The sequence below is a fragment of the Parasteatoda tepidariorum genome, chromosome 11, assembly GCF_982258835.1.
Source record: "Parasteatoda tepidariorum strain Cologne lab strain chromosome 11, Ptep-v5.0, whole genome shotgun sequence".
Taxonomy (NCBI): domain Eukaryota; kingdom Metazoa; phylum Arthropoda; class Arachnida; order Araneae; family Theridiidae; genus Parasteatoda; species Parasteatoda tepidariorum.
The window spans coordinates 54,885,954-54,904,108 of NC_141765.1; the positions used below are offsets into that span (position 1 = coordinate 54,885,954).

General features: G+C 28.0%; 1 protein-coding gene across 1 annotated transcript in view; it reads right to left on the reverse strand.

The window, feature by feature from the left end:
• The window catches only part of TM9SF2 (transmembrane 9 superfamily protein member 2), a 59,233-nt gene that overhangs the window by 27,675 nt on the left and 13,403 nt on the right, over positions 1 to 18,155 (reverse strand). The window contains exons 3-10 of the mRNA XM_016060446.4: positions 17,592 to 17,685; positions 15,553 to 15,680; positions 12,214 to 12,343; positions 11,127 to 11,272; positions 7,417 to 7,531; positions 5,321 to 5,400; positions 5,123 to 5,231; positions 3,479 to 3,611 (exon numbers count right to left, since the gene is read on the reverse strand). Coding sequence (XP_015915932.1) covers positions 3,479 to 3,611; positions 5,123 to 5,231; positions 5,321 to 5,400; positions 7,417 to 7,531; positions 11,127 to 11,272; positions 12,214 to 12,343; positions 15,553 to 15,680; positions 17,592 to 17,685 — 935 coding nt within the window. The remainder of the gene's footprint in view (positions 1 to 3,478; positions 3,612 to 5,122; positions 5,232 to 5,320; positions 5,401 to 7,416; positions 7,532 to 11,126; positions 11,273 to 12,213; positions 12,344 to 15,552; positions 15,681 to 17,591; positions 17,686 to 18,155) is intronic.

Genomic DNA, 18,155 nt, shown 5'->3' on the forward strand with positions numbered 1-18,155 from the left:
TGAAACTTTGTGACACTTACTTGATTCTTTTAAATCTTTTCTAGTTGTCAGAACACTCAGTACCCCATACTTACATTATAGCACATTTGCCACTCTTTTACAGTCAAGGCATGTACTCTGCATATAATTTACTTTAGAAGATGTTTTTACCCTACATTTGGTCCGCTTTTTAAGAGGGATCTTAACTTTGTTCCACAGATTTCCTTACATTAGCTATACATCTGGATGACACATGTGAAACACAAAGCTCTTCACAAAGCTCACAGTAATATATCATTTCTGTGACTAAGTCTTTTCTTTCCAGTCACCTTTCTACATAATATACAGAAGAGCCAACCTAGTGAAATGTTTCCTTAACAAGAATTCAGGAGGCGTAAAAAGGGTAAAATATGCGACATTTGACACTTCTAATAAATTTTTTTAAGTAAAAAATTTATCAAATATAGGAATGCAAGAAATTTTACACACTATAAGATAACAAATTGTGGAAGAAATTCAACTATTAATCAGGTATGCTTTTGTTTTAAAAAGTTTCCATATCAAATAGAAATAAAATAGTGAAGCCCTTATAACATAATTGTCATCAATGGGAAAATAAATTTTCTTGATACTTTGTAAAAATTTCACTGCTTCTTTGTGCTTTTACCCATTTATATGTACCTCCGTAAGAAATTAATATATCAAATGCATAATCGGAACAAACAGCACACGTGTTTCCTTTTATCGACGCAATAATTGAAGGAAATTCATTGGTATGATTGGTTACAATTGGTCATATATTTTTGCTTCGACTTAGACATCCTTGAATATTTTGAAAACATATAGTAAGACAAAAATAATAATGGAAATAATATTGTTTCAGTAAACAAATGACAACAAAAAAAGAACGATCTATTTATTGCCAAACGTTGAAAAAATATGCACTAAAATATTATAAAAACAGAAGGATGAGATAATCGATTTCAAGAATCAAGAGTCAGTTTCCTGCATCTGTACTGACGCCACTCATTATCCTCCTGTGATGTCATCTCATTCAATTACCTGCAGGAAAGAAAGATTTCAACGGGTCAAATAGGAGGGGGAAAATGAAGCATGTGCAACTGTACCTCAGCCAGATGGTAGTTTGATAAGGGGGCATGGAATATTACAAGGGAGAATGGAATTTGCACGGAACAAAAAATGAAACTTCCACACTAGCGGAAAATCAGGTAATTTTGAGTTTGGTCGTTGACTGAGGTAAAATTCAGGAGATTTCTTGATCAATTCCGGAGAGCGGGAGAAGAACAAAAAATTCGGGAGAGTTAGCATGTCTGAAAATATGGATATTTATAGAAAACGGATCTAAAATATTAAAAAATAAGTGTATAAGCCAATGACGAGTTCCAGTTTTAATGCTATAAAGACATATAATTTGATCTACTATGTCCAGACCGTAATTTGTTTTACTATAATATGTTCAAGTTCTTGGCTTCTTCTTTTCATTGTCATCAAAATTCATTGCGTTATGAAGTAAACTAAGCAGTAATACATTTTTATTCCTTTGTTAGACAGTTAATGTTATATCTTTACCTTTTCTAATTTTGCAGTTATTGGCACTGCTCTGGGATCTCTTAATGTTTCAACTAGACTTTTAGAGAGAGCTAAGACTAGACTTTTAGAAAATAGCTGTCAGTAGCTGTTCCTTTTCCTAAGTATGGAGGAGTAACTTCATACTATGTTTATGAACAGCTTGGTCAAAAAAAGCTGACCGCTTGTTACCTGCACTAGTATAAGGAAATCCATTTGAAACATATTTAGAATCTTTGCAAACAAGCAACCAAATCTTTTTTCCCAAACTTGTCAGGCTTACTGAGAATATATTGAGTGAAAGGGCATATATAACCTTTGATGGAAGTTTTTTATCAACAGTAAGATTCACTCCAAGTTTACAACTTGCACTGATTTCAATGGAAGAGTTCCATATAGCAGAAGCTAGAGCAAGTGTATCTGTTTTCAAGCTAGCTTCTTTTTAAGTGCATTCTTTTAGGTGACGAATCATTTGATTGCAAAAAAACAAGTCCCCTCAATTGACTAAATAAAAACATAAAACATAATTATGAGTATGGAGTAAAACTGTGAAGCTATTTTTAAGCAACAAATTATCAAATTTATTTCTCTTTCGCTTCTAAAATTTACAAGACTAATGCACGCCCGGTCATCTCGTCGCTTTGAAACTAAACCGTAATAACTCAAAAAAATCGAAAAATTAGATATTTGGGTCATTTTGTGTAAAAAAAATCACCCTTTAAGAGAAACAATCTTCATAAGTTCCATAAACAGGGATGATTGTGAGCCCAAGTCAAAATTCCGGAAAATTTCTTGAATAAAAAAAAATAAAAGTTTAAATCAAATAATTAGAAAAAAATTTAAACAAGGTTTTTTCCTTTTTCTCAACATTTCTTAGTTTACTTAAAATACATTTAAAATTTTACACATACCAATGAAAGACCTGGAGAAGTAATTGAAATTTACAAATATGTCTTTCTTTCTTGAGTTTATGATTATAATAACTATCTGATAAAAAATGAATATTAATCTTTAATATAAGCTTATAAAGTATCTGGCTCTTCCTTACAAATAAATAAAATAAACTGTGTTTTTAAGTTCCACCTTTGAAAATTTGATTTCAGGAAATTTTTGTGATCAATGATTTTTTAAAACGCCTGAATTTTCGATTTCCGGAAACTTCCGGATCACAGTTAGCGAAAAATCTGGATTTTTTACGGAGCACAATCAGCAAAAAAGTAATTTAAAGAGCAGGTAAATCGTTATCGCATTGGTGCAATTCACCATCTTGAAAAGTTAGAAATCGCTCTCCTGAAAAACTAGCTTTTTGAGTAACGAATTTTCGATTGCCGGAAACTTCCGGATCACAGTTAGCAAAAAATCTGGATTTTTTACGGAGCACAATCAGCAAAAAAGTAATTTAAAGAGCAGGTAAATCGTTATCGCATTGGTGCAATTCACCATCTTGAAAAGTTAGAAATCGCTCTCCTGAAAAACTTGCTTTTTGAGTTTAGTTTCAAAGCGACGATCTGTTGCGATTTCGAGGAAGTGGGAGGAAATTGATTTTGGAATTCAAAACCAAATCTTAAAAGAGGAAGGTCAAGGTGAAACTAGAGTAAATAGCGTTTTACTCTAGTTACATTAAAAAACTATATTTTTGATGGAAGAAAGATACTTCATTAACATATTGCAAACCTACTCCATTTAAGCATTGATTTGCAAGGAGTGTTAAACTAGTACTTCACCATATATAACAAAGTCCTATGATCAGCTAATGAAGATGCTCAATTTAGTAAGCTTAACAGCATTAATAAAAGTTTAATTTTACTATTTATGCCATTTATAAACTTAGCTGTATAAAATACAGAAAAGAAAAATATTAGACAATCATAGATATAAAAAAAAACGGTGACAATAAGTCAAAAACACTTACATAGTGTAATCAATGCCATAAAAAATACTTGAACCCCACTGCCAAGGAGTACGGACAATAACATTCCTTTACGAGGTGGGCGAAATACATCCCCATGAACAAGTTTCCATCCAAATTCTTCTTGGGCATCATCCTAGAAGAAAAAAAATTTATGTTCGTGATAATTATGTAATTCATTTTTGATACAATTTTTAACTCTGCATGTTGTGACAAATTAGATACAAACATTTATTTAAAATCATACCAGTCTTAAAATCTTTTGGATTTTTTTTAAATTTGTAAAAAATTTTACGAAACATTTTAAACTCAAATTATTACTGGAATCTAATGAACTACAATGGTATTTCTTACATATAAGTCACTTCAGTAACAAAATTAAGCACAAGGATGAACAGAAAATAAAATATTTTGACATATCATTTATTTTAAGAAAAATTATTTACAATAACATTAATAAAATAACAAAATTTTAATGTGTAAAGGAAAAACAGTTATTGAAATTTCCATTTATAGATATTAAAATAAAACAAATACATTCACAAAACTTATGCTTTTCTCATGAAGTTAGTTTACTGTTCCACTGAATCTCATAAAAAGTTAAGAGATTTTCATAAAAACAAACATCTAACCATCATTAACGAATACCTGATTTTACAAGCGAATAAAATCAGCCCCTTTAATTTTTGCTATAAGTGGTTCAACTGAATATAGTACACAGTTTTCATAATATTACACCAAAAGAATTATTTCAGAGTTTGGTTTTTTTATTATTTTTTTTTTAAATTCTTAAATAATACAATTAGTTCAAAAATATTCTTCAGTAAATTTTTATAGCAATCCAATGGTGAAAATTCTTCTAGTGACTAGTTTTAAGAGAATATTATAACCAATTTTTCAAAGAACACAAGAGGTGTATTCCCAGTATGCCCAACTGCATAAATTAAGAAGATTTTAAACTTTTGTTTTTAAAAGAAAAATTTAATTTTGAATTGTATTTTTCAAGAGCAATTCGTTTGCTTCCTTGAAAAAATAGTTTTGCCTTAAAAGAACATGTAAATTACAAATGCCAGAATTCTCAAAAGTATGTCAATAAACAATGATTTTTCATATTTTTACAAAACAATGGAAGAAACCTTGAAATACTCAAATGAAACATTAAATTTATGTTCCACAGATTTAAATTGCGCTAAATGCTTAAGAAAGCTTTACATTTAGAAATCCCCCAACTACTGTGAAGTTTTCGTAGTGTCAAAAAATATTTTTCTAGTAGCAGCTAAGATAATGTATGAATATTTTAATAAATTAGAATTAAAAAAATTGTTCACCACTGCATGTAAATAATTTATACAGATATAAAAAAAATTATCCTGCTAAAAAGCTTTGTACGAACTGTATTTATTTTAAATTTTTCGCTTTAGTTTGCTACTATTGGTAAAAATAGTTGGAAGTATGTATTTACTCAGTTATTGTGCTTCTGAAATTTATAAAAAACCTTAGTTTGGAAAAAAATATACTAAAATTATTTAAAAAGCTTTTCTGATTAAAATAAATTAGCATTAGGAAAGAAATTTTTAATACTGGAATAGATTATATTTTTAACAAATCTTATAAAATATTCATAGCCATAAAAAAATAAGAACATACAGCACTTTCAATCTGATTATAACGAGCAATATCCTTATGTAATGTTCTCAGCAATATCATTGCAACCATTCCAGTCAAAAAGAGGACTATCACCAGAGAGTTCAAAATACTGTAAATATATATACATATATATCACCAAAAAAATCATAGAAATTAAATCAATCATAGAAATTAAATTAATAGGTAATCAACTTTTACCTGAACCACTGAATATTAGTATGAGGCATTGATTCCAGAATGTAATCCCATCGAGAAGACCACTTAACCCTATTTTCTTTCTGTAAAATTAAAAGATTAAAACAATTATTATATTAGTAAATGCCCCTTCTCTATTTGTTCTAAGTTTTCATTTTTTATTGAAATGTTAAACAATTTAATTCTTACCCAGAACTGATCCAAAGGTTCAATATTCCGCTTTAATTTTTAAAAAATGCAATAAGTAAAACTTTTTAATTATTAGGCTGCTAAAAAGTTTTCTAGATAGAGTTTATGTAATAAGAAATACAAGACAAGTTAATTTTCTGTAAATCAAAAATCAGTATTTGATATTAGAACATATTTTTCACCTGCTAAAAACATACTTAAGTGGTCAAATGCAAATTCTGTAAGAAAACAAGTTACTATACAAATATTTACATAGTTACTTTTAAGCAAAATAAATCAGAAGTGCAGTGTAAATATAATAATGCATCTTTTGTCTTACAAAAAAAAATTATTTAACAAATAGACATACTTTGGTAAAATATTAATTAGAAAAAAAATAATTTTAATTCCTTTAAAAATTTCAAACATTCATTCTAAGTTCATAAACTAAAAAATCTGAAATTTTATAAAGAAACTGAAATTTGACTTGAGGTTTGTCAGGCAATTGGTTAGTTTATCAAATAGTTGTTTATGCTAACTCTTCACTATGAAAGAATTTTCCAAACATAAACATCATTAAAAAATTTATAGTAAAAAACATGAAGCTCAGATAAATGCTAGTTAAAAAAAGTTCTTAAGATTTCAATAGTAGTACTTTATTTACATTATACTAGAGCTGCACGATAGGCTATTGGTGACAGTCTGGGAAACATCCATGGGGATGATCCTAAGACATGCCATTACAATTTTGATCCACAGCAGAGGGATGGTTTTCCACATTGGTAGCCCAACAACCTAAGTGCAAAGTCGAGCACTTTATGATAGAACAGTTTAACAAAATTCAATACCACACACCCTTGGTCTCTTTACAGGCTGATCAAAGTGGTCACCCAGCAGTTCAGAAACTGTACTCAGTGATAATTGACTTCGGTAATATGCTGGGAACCCTGTCGAAACAATTTTCCACTGCACTAACATTTTTGAAAAAAAAATAATTAAATAATTGCTTTCTTTTGACTATATATGATTATATTTTTATTCTCATGAGTACTAGATTAATAAAAATTAATATTATTTATGGTATTCTGCGTTTTACAGAAAAGAATTTACAAAGACCCTTTTTAATAAGCCATTCTTAGACAGAAAAGTATTTTACAAAAAAAATGTATTAAAATTTTCCGAATCATTTTAACTGTGCGTAATCTAAACATTATCCAAGCATGCACAGCTTTAAGAAATCAATGTACACTACCACCTAACTCTTATGAAATATTTCACAAAAAAAAGGGAGGAAAACTTAGCAACAATTATTGAAGCTGAAAGAATTTTTAAAAAATTCAATGCATGCAATAAAAATAGCTTCTAAAAAATAAATTTATTTATGAAATCCAGGGTTGACAAATTTTTGACATGAATGTGTCTTTGATAGTTTATTATCAAAACAACATAGTTGACAGTTCATCATCATAAACATGCATGAAACTGTCACCTAAAATATTGCTCCTAAGTATTGGTATTAATTTCATTATTCATATTAAACATTGCGAGTTAGGTTAAAGGTTAAGAAGTAAGTTGCAAATTATAACAAAATATTTCCATTCAATAAAATAAACATTAAAATAATAATTGTATAATATTTTAATTTTCGTTGAGTCTGTTTAAAAATTCTTTGAGAGGTCTGTTTCATTAAGTCGGTTTAAAAATTAATTACATATGGATATTCACATAATACTCATATTTGTATATTTACACATTTAATTTATTGTTTCAAAAGTAAAATAAAACACTTCAAATAGATTACAGTTCTATGACAATCATCTTATGTTCTTGAGGAATTTAATAAATTTTTGAGAGTTAAACCAGTTTTTGTCATCAAAAAACCATCTTTTACTAAAACCAACTAAATTTATTAGCAAAATCAGTATACTCACAGTAAAATTCACACTGTAGGTATACTTTACAGAAACGACATCAGTAGGTTGTAATTTATTTGGAATATCCATAGGTTTGTAGTTTATGCAATTAGGTTCAGCTTGATGCTTGATACTATTTAAATATAAAAACAAAATATAAAATTTTAAAAAATATGTATAGATAAAACAAACTTAAATCGATATAAAAACTAGGATGTAAATTTCAAAATAGAATATGGTATTTACAACTGGCAACAATATTTATAATTTTTAAGGCCTTGGAAATAGTTAAACACATTTTTGTTAAATTGTTGCAACGCAGAAGAAACTGTTTCTTCTAATTAATCCTATAATTAAAGCGGTCAATGTTAAAAGGGGGTAAAATTTTTATGAAAATAAGTTTATTGTTAGTTTTGGAATCTGTTAAGATAACAGCAATGTTCAGAGTTGGAACGGGACATGCATCATAGCTTCTTCTCAAGTAACTTCCCCCTGTAATTTTTATTCATTTTTGAAAAGGGATATGTGTAGCACGTGCCCCATTACTACAATGACTTGGTATAACTATAGCAACATTGTATCATGGAAAATTGAATTGAGAATCTCTTACAATAATTGTAAAACAATAGATTACAATGATAATTATTGCAATCAGTGCTAGAATGAGGCTTATCAATGTTATGTTTTCGTAATTGTAATAAAGTGAGGCCTATTAACTTTGATATTATCATTAAGATTTAACTACACGTGTGGCGTATTTTATACATCATTGAAAAATCAGAAAAATAAATAGATGTAGCTCAACAGCTGTCCAGCAGTAACCAACATATCAATGCCACTGAAACAATAAGACTTTTCATACAGCCAACGTGATTTTTCTCACAGCCATGATATACATGGAAAAGTGGTTGTTATGCAGTACATCCCACATCCACAGATTCTCTTTTGTGGTAACTAAAAAGGATGTTCTTCAGCTCCTAACTCTCAAAGCTTATCCAGCTGGCCATTAACAGCAAAAAATTAGATGTCCTGAGAACACTTTCAAACTATGTTGTGCATTATGACTTCTATTCAATAATGCAGAGATGGGCAAAAAACTCAAACCAAAGCTAACTCAGTTACACAAAATCTCAACAAAGACAGCCATGGGAGGAATGAACAGTTTCTGTACATTCTTTGACTAATATCGTGTACTTATGATTTGTCATCAACTTTAATAATGTTTCAAAATATTTGTTTGGGGAATAAAATTATTGCTTTTAACATAAAAGGATAATTCTTACTTCATTACTTTTTTCTTTCTTCCCTTTTTTTGTAGTTGTTGTCAATGTTAAATGGGGATATGCGCTAAATTTCAAAAATGCACAGTTCAAACAGCTACATCCATTTCTAGATATCAAATACCGAGTAATTTTCTAGACTGCCTAAAGAAGAGAATCCAACTACTTGGAAGTTACTACTCTTTAACTACTTGGAAACAATCTTTCCACATTCGACACAGTTTTTTCTTTTCGTTTTTCTCAAAATTGCAGATTTATAACAGACCCCTTTTAGCATTGACTGCCTCAATTTTAAAGAAAATGGTTGTATATGAGACAATGTTTCTTCCCTCTCCCCTACATACTGATTCCCTTTCAATAACATAGACAATTTTATCTCATAACATAGGTAAACTGGTTTTGCACAATGCAGAAAAGAATACAAACCAAAATACAAATTTATATGTGTTTGCCCATAAGAGGGTTTAATAATATTCTTACAAATTTCCTCTATGGATTAATTGAATATTTCCTAAAAACATTAGCGGTATGTTTTGCATACTTGATTTTTGCTTTACTTCAAATTTAAAAAAAAGTATTGAAAGAATGACTTGTCAGATCAAGCATTATCCAACAAGTCATTCTTAAGCAAATATTGATAATCAAGTACTGTATGAAGACATACTTAAAGAAAATGTTAAATCACCATCCATATTGTTTTAAAAGATACTAAATGTAGTAAAAAGTTGGTATAACAATAGTCACAATATTAATTTTGAATTTTTATTAATTTTTTAAAAAAACGGAAATTAAATTATTAAACTATTAACTTTATTTTATTCGTTAAATCAATTGGTAATATTTCAATTTAAGATTTTTACAAATCCAATACAGCATCTTACTAAGCATATTAACTACCAATAACTTCTTACACTACAATATACATTTTATGAAGTTAGACAAAATTATGTTTAATCAAACACATAATCTCACACCCATTCAACTTTTCATAAAAGCAGTAACTTTCAATTTACAACAAAAGCAATAATTTGACAGCATAAGTAATAATTCAATAATTTGACAACATATTACCTCAAAAATATCAAACTGTTAAAACAAAAACAAAAAAAATTTTGCTGTATTCTTATTGGATGATAAGAAAATGATATAAAAATTATAGAACTAATCTGTAAATCAACAACATTATTGAACAAAAACATTTAATAAAAAAATAGTGATAATAATTAAATTCAAGAAATTATTATCTTTTTTCAAGATGTTCAAATGACTCATCTTTTGCATAATCATGCAAAGTAAAGTTGAAAAAAAGCTGTTGAGAAAAACAAGTACCCATTTTTAGATGGATTTGAGTAAAAAAACAAGCACTGTTTTTCAGTATAGCTATGTATGTTCATAAAAAAAAAAATCACATTTTCTGAAACTTAAATTATTCTGAAATCTTATTTCTTGTATATTCTTAACTATTACAAAAACAATAATTTTATTAAACATATGATGAATTTAAAAATGAATTTTTAAAAGAAAGTTAAAAATTTAAAGTATCAATCAAATTCAGATAATCTTTAAAATTAAATTTTCAGTTAAAATATTTGTACAAGAAATCTTTTATCAGAAAAACCTAACAGGTTCTGGTTAATTTTTGTTAACAAAATTTAGAGTTGCTTCTTATACCAGAATTATAGTCAGTTGCCAACGGATAATTAATTTCGTACTGTGAAATTTTTTTAAATCCTATTTTTTATTTAAACCATTAAACCTAAAGTGACACTTGATCAAAACACGATTTTAGAAACAGTCAGTTTTAGAGAAATGTCTTTATAAATTTGACAAAACAGCAAGATAGTTGGAAACTCATGTTTGATAACTAAATTTGGCAGGATTTGCTAGTTTAGCAACAAATTATATTTTAAATAATTGGGTTAATTCTTTTTGCAAATTAGTAGTCAATTTTTAAGTAGTCTTTTTTTTTCCTTTTTGTAAAAATAGTGCTAGAGTCATTCATTTTTTCTTGCACCAATAATGAAGTGCAAAACAATTGATGTGCTTGACTAACAGCAGCATTTGGAACAAAACATTCCGGAGTAAAACAGGAGGGGGGGGGAGTGAGGTACCGACACTAAACCACTCTGAAAGGGAGATTCCAAAAATTAAATGAAAGATACATGATTCAAAAAGCAAGAAAACATATTTCTTTGAAAAATAGAGACAGAAAGAAACTAAAGTTAAAAAAAGAAAGACCAAAAGCTAAACAAGTCAGCACATTTGAGCATGTGCTTAAGATAGACGTTTTTACAATTCACATAAACAGATAATAAATAACAATATATTTTTCAATTTTAAGATATAAACAGAAAGCAGGGGGAAAAGATTAATAAAATTTTTTCAACGCAGAAAAAAAATTTGAAAATTACTTTCTTCACTTTAAAAAACAGTTGAATAAACACATACCTTCGAGGGGACACTTTAACTCGCACAATTCTTCCACCTTTATCTTTAAAGCCAACTCCCCAAGATTCATCCTCACCACTATGATACGTAATTGTTATGTCCACATGATTGAATACGTAAAAAGAATCATGATGGTTGTAGTTGTTCTGAAAAAAATTACAAGAAAAATATTAATGTTTAACTGAATTTTGGTTTCAAAGTAATGTAGTAACAGATATTTTATTTAACATCATGAAACTACTTTTTCTGGTCAATTTAACATAAAATTTTACATTGAATTTTTAATCATGGTATAAAAATGAAAAGTTAAACCACTGATATGACAAGGGATAAAAGTTATAGGGTTCCCACTCAATTTAAAAAAAAAAATTCAAGGACTTTTCAATGACTTAAAATCAAATTTAACAAGGACCTACACAGCAATAATTAGTATGCTATAATATATGTCAACCAGATTGTATTACATTAAAGCATAAATTAAGTTCCTCAATTTTACATTGTTTAATAGTTGTAGCAATTTTTTATAATGTGCAGCCCACGGCTACCAATTCAAATGGTCTAATTAAACATTGTTGTTTCGAAGATTAGCAAAAAATTTCCAATTAGCATCAGCATACTTGCTACTTTTAAAGATGGGCACCAATAGAAGTTTTTGTGAAAAATTTAATGAAGCGCATTAGAATTAATGGAAAAATAATATTTAGTATAGCTGCTCCAATTTTAAAAACACTGTATTGTTTTATTACCTCAGAATATTAGTAATGCATTTTGAATGTAACAAAATCATTTGTAGTACAGTATTTTAACAGATAGCAAACTAAGATTTACCAAACGCTTATTTCGTTAAAGTAGAGCATAAATCACAAAGAACATAACCTTTATAAATTTCTTTTCAAAGGGTTCAATAAATTCATCGCATTTTGTTTTTGTTTTCACACTGTATCCACCCTTTTTGCTAGTTATTTAGAAAAAATAGCTACTCGAAACAGAAATTAAATAAAATAGAACCTATTTCCACTTGGACCACGGGGGTCATTTACAAGCAGTGACTGTATTATTTTAGCATGATGAATAAAATAATACATACATTCATCACACAAGCATCTTTGGGTTGCCCTGCTGTATTGACATAACATCCCATAGGAAAACCAGTAGAACAATATTGTTGATTAGCTTCAACTTGGTAGCACCATGTTATAGGCATATTATCCACAATCCTAGAAAATATAGATTAGAAAATTAAAAAGAGAAAATAACTACTATTAGAAACTGTTAAATATACATAAAACAACAAATACATTGCATTTTTAAACTAATTATAAATTGTAATTTTTCATCAGTGCATCACACTTTTAACTGTATATTTTATTTGCTCAGATAATAAAATTTTACTTAACAAACATTATAAGCAACAATCAATCCTTTTCAAGTTCTATGATTTTTGATAAAAAAAAAAAGAAATAATAAAATAAACTAATAATTTGTGATCTCCTTCTTCAGGGTGTGCAGTCAAATCTTTCAACAAAAAATAAGCACCTTTTAAATACTTTTCAAGCACTCAAAAAATATTTTTAAGCACTATATAGATTAACAAAATGCAAAATAATTTTCAAAGACTTTAGATGATCAAGAAAAAATAACTGGTTTCTGACAAAGAACTCTTTTCTTGATTATATTAGCCGTTATAAAATGATCGAGAGATTTTTCAGTTCGAAATCAGAGGGTGGAAAATGAAGTCTGAAATTTAAAATATCTTGCAAAATGGAACAGAGTTGCACATGAGAAGACAATAATTTCACCGGACCCAGCTCAGTAGAGGCACTTACGGACCCGCAAGTACTTCATTAAACATGTAAAATGATCGGAGCTTTCATATGGTATGGACTGATGGTACGTCAAAATGAATTGTGAAAACACTGAATAGAACAATGTAAAAAGCACGCTTTTGCATGATATGTGGGGAAAATTAACATGTTAACAAAAAAAATCTCATTTTTGAAAAGGGAAAATTAAGCACTTCTTAAAAACACCCAATGAAAAAATCACCTTTAATGGCTTTTAAATAATGAAAATTAAAAATAAGCACCTTTAAGCACTTTTTAAAAATGCTACGCACATGTTCTATTAATAAAACAGGAATATAACAGGCAAAAAACACTATTTTTTTTCCGTTGACATGGTAATTTGAAAATAAACTCATTTACCATCTTTGATAAATATTTTCAATCACTTCCACAAAAAAAAATCAACATAAGACATTAACACTTTTATTGCAGTAATGATGCGCCTTTGTCCCACCCTATGCGATTAGAGTTCCCCCACAGCACTAAAATTAAAATAAAATGCAAATTCCTTTTAAACCTAATTATTTTGCTTTAAAAAATAACAAGAAATTGCAATCAATAACTATATTTATTAATACAATTGCAATCAATAACTATATTTATTAATACAAAAAAAAAACACAGCGAGTATTCCTGGAAGAAGTAACGTCCACCACAATGAAGAAAGATTCATTTAAATCAATATTATGAAATCAAACTTTTTTTCAATAAAAATGGAATTTCTTTTTCATCAAATTAACCAATGATACAGTAAGCAGTATTTACAACTGAAGTAGCAAATTTAGATATGCTTGCATTCTGAATATATATTGTCTCCATTATCAATCAGAATGAAATAAAAAATGCCAAATAAATGTAACTTTTTTAAATAACCACCTTTAAAACAAGAAATTTTTTTAATAGAGATGCACAAAGAGCAAAATAAATAATGAAACAATTTAATAACTTTCTACCTGGGTCATTCCGAAATCAAGGAAAATTTTTCCACCCTGTGGTTTTGATGGCTTAAATGGTAAACATTAATGTTAAAGCTTTCAAATGAGAGAGTTAGTATTAAGTTAAAAAAAAGTTTAAATTTAATGTTTGTAATCTTTATTTTACACATTTTAGTTAATTTTCTATAACAAAAAATACTAAGTATGAGAAATGTAACCTACATGGAAAGTCCTTACATATATTTTTTAGTTCTAACTGAATACATAAATTTGGTAAATAATGTATTTTTGGAATGTGTCGGTTAATCATATATCTATTGTATAATTAATTAATTAGTTGCAAAGAAAATATAAAGTTTAATTTGTTTTACCACTTTATTTTAAACATGAAAGTTGGCCCAGGACCATGCAGTAACCTTCATGGAATATCTTTAACGTGATTAAAATCCCAGTACATAGCAGCACTATCTCATTTACCAAAATTGAAGTGAAGCTCAAGTCAATTTATTTTGTTTGTGAAAAAACTCATTAATCTTTGAAAATCAAGTGTGTTCCTTCTATTTTATAACTTCCAAAGTTCCTTTTAGAATTAAATATACTTTTTTAGTTAACTCTTATTGAAATAGCAATCTTTTCTCGAACAAAAGCTTTTGTGTACTCAATCTTTCAGGCTTCTAAGCTTAAGCAGGGCTGGAAGTCCAGAATCTAAGAAATAAGGACTAAATTGCCCCCAAATTTAAACACAATTTAAAGATGCTCATTCTCTAATGGGAGCAAGTTCTAGATACCAACATGAATTCGCAGATACACAATTAGTATTAGTTTCAGTAGTTCCTGGATTAAGCAAAAAATGTCAGATTTTTTTTTTGTAAAAAGTTAAGCAAAAATTTGTTTATATTTTAGATCATTTTTAATTACATATATTAATTTCAATATATAATAATTTAATTACATATATTAATATTAATTTACATCATAATAACGGCGGACCTGTACCATTTCATCCACGGACCGGTTGGGGAACACTGTTCTATACCATTAAGTCAAAGGTAATTGTCTCTAACTATGGAAGTAAATTAATACCATATTTGACACACTATGAAGACTTAGGCATTCATTTTGTTATATACTTTGATTCATAACATACACAAAATTTTTGAATTTGAAATTTCTTCAATTCTTTTTCAGATAAATAATATTTATTTTTGCTTTTAATTAAGGACACTTTCTTTTTTTAAGAAAATTAAGGAATTTTAGGACAACTTTGAGCCCTGCATAAGAATCTGCTTATTTGTAATTTTTGAATGCGTCAATCAATCAAACATTTTGTAAAAATACAAAAAAACAAAGAAGGAAATAATAAGAAAGTTTTTTTATGATTTTATGAAGTTTCTATTAATTTGAAGCTTCTGGTTAGAAAAATTCTGGGTAGTCAGGCTTTTACTATATTTTACTCCTATACTAGACAAACATATTCAATGAAAATATGAAATAATTATTGAATTTCAACAATGGACTTTATTTCAGTACCTAGTGATTGAATGGTTTTATTTTATTTTCCTTTTAGAGTAGAGAAAAATCAAAGGAGAGATCAAAATAGTAATTAGTGAAATAACTTCACATCGAAAAAATATTAGAATATTTTACCAATGGTGTTGATAGTTCTTTAACATTCCTTTCTTCAAATTGTTCAGCCTCTCCACATCATCCTTATTGCTCATGCGATAAGTCTTCTCACAGACGGGGACACAAGAGACGTTCTTCAAAAAACTAATCTAAAATATACAGAAAAAAAATACAAATACTTCTCATAACAAATTATGGAAAATATTACTGCAAAATAAAAAAATACCATAAAAATTTAGATGAAATAACACTTAATGAAGACAATGATATTGAGGATCTGCTTTCACTCATAATAGCCTGAAAAATATTTTATATCCATACTTTTCTTCATTTTAACTTTGCAGCATAGTTGTCATGTTGAGTGAAGGATATATGCTTAGATTCAAAATGACTTATATTTCATTATCAGGGGTCTGTCCCGACACTCTGTGAAAGGTCGGTTTTTGTAAAATTGTGAAAAAATTACTCGCAATTTGTGAATATAAAAGCCAGGGTCCTGCTTTTGTGAATTTGTGCAAATAGAGTCCTGTTATTGCAAAAAAAAATTTCAAGGAGTTTTTAAATTGTAAAGAGATACAAGATTATGCTCAACACTGTAAAATTATAATAAAAAAAATTTAAAAATAAACAGCAATTGCTGTTACTAAATTAGAGATGCAACATACAAATACTTGGTATTTAGCCTATACTGCTGAACGCAGAATATTCATTTCAGATGAATAAAGGAAGAAGCGTCGGCCGAGGACAAAACTAAGTTCGTTTACATCTGTCTTTTTCCCAGGAAGGGTTAATCGATTAACAAAACAATAATGAAGATAAACAAATTTGTGAAGGGTCCAATTAAAAGATAAATTATTTTGTGAAGGGTCCGTTTTTTTGAAAAGATATTTTGTGAAGGGTTCGTTAACGGACCTAAATTTCTTCTAAACAGACCCTTGATTATAATATATTTGCTAACAATTTACAGCAATTTTTAAAAATAATATTCTACTTCATTTAAAATATTACTTCACATTCACCATCGCCAAGAGTAATTTTTATAAGATATTTAATATTAGCATTTCTACAGTGGAAGCCTAAAAGAAAATGAGGTAGAAAGAACTACAGATAGTATTAAGATTTATTTATTTGTGTAAGATTTCCAAATTATCTAATAACATATGAAAAGTGTAATAAAAAATCATAAGGAATAAATCATATGGAATAAAAAACCATATGGAATAAAAAACCAAATAACATATAACATCTTCTTTGATGATTTATAATAGAATTGAATAATTTTTTGGCAGAAAATTAAGTATAATTTTTTGGCCCCATAATCAAGTAGCAAAAGCAAATTGAAAACAAATTTCCCATTAAATCAAGAGTTCAATGCTTTTTGTAGCATGATATCCCAAATCACATTAATGGAAATTCTACGTATGGGTCACCAATAATTGGTTACAAATCCAATTCATTATATAAAATACCTCTCTGAAGTTTGAAATGAAAAGTGTAACAAAGTGTTTGGCAAATCCTACTTCTAAAGCATCTTGGCTCCATTGAGCTTTGTAAAAAAGGTAGTTGCTGTAAAGCACAATACAATCATACAACAATCTAATGCATTAGTCAAAAACCATAAAGAAACACATTGCTTTCTTCTCATTTTCTAAAAGAAAGGCTGCATTTCTCCCCACTCATTACTTAGTCCACCAAAAAAAAATATTGCTCATACCTTAGATCAAATTTTAGTTTAGAAAACGATGAAACTAAAAATAATTTATGAAAATATGGAATAAATTTTTATTGTTCATTTAAGAGATTTGCGGGGGGGGTTTTTTTTTTTTCTTTTCTTTTCCTTCACATGAAAATTAACGTCTTTGTTGAGTTAAGAGAGTTTCTGCCATAAGGAAAGGAGTATTACATAACAGATTTTTTATATTGAAGAAGACTAAAAGGTATTTTGTATAAAGTGTTATGAGATGTACATCTTGGAGGAGTGTCTCTGAGATGAGGTTTCACTGCACATAAATTTAAATACATTTTACAAAAAAATTAGCCAAGTTAGGATTTTTACTTACAGCGTAAGGTGATGGTCTAATCCTTTCCCCAAACACAACCTGACCCAAATTTTCAACAGGCGATTCACTGTCACTTGTAGTGCAGAGGTCAAAGCTGGATTAAATGAAGAAAACAAAATTAATATATTTTTTTTTGTTGTTGACTGAAATAATAATTGATAAATAAATATTCCAACTAGACATATTTAAAAGAAGCAATGATTGAGGATTCTACTAGCAAGGTTGATATTGAAAATGATGAAAACTACCTGATCTTATTCGTCTCTGATAGTGATGAAAGTGACTTTGAAGGATTTTGATATATTTTTTTATCAATCATAAATAACTATGTTTTTAATTATCTATTATAATAAATTTGTTAATTAAAAATTTTTAACTTATTTTTCGTGTTACATCATTTTGCAGACTTACATGATTAGTGGCAGTACTAATTCTTACAGAAAATATGTACTATTTATTTTCCTATGTGAAATTTCCTAACAGGAAAATCATTTTAATTATATTTAAGATTATTATTATTATATTAAGATTATTATATTTGATTATATTTAAGAATAAGATTTA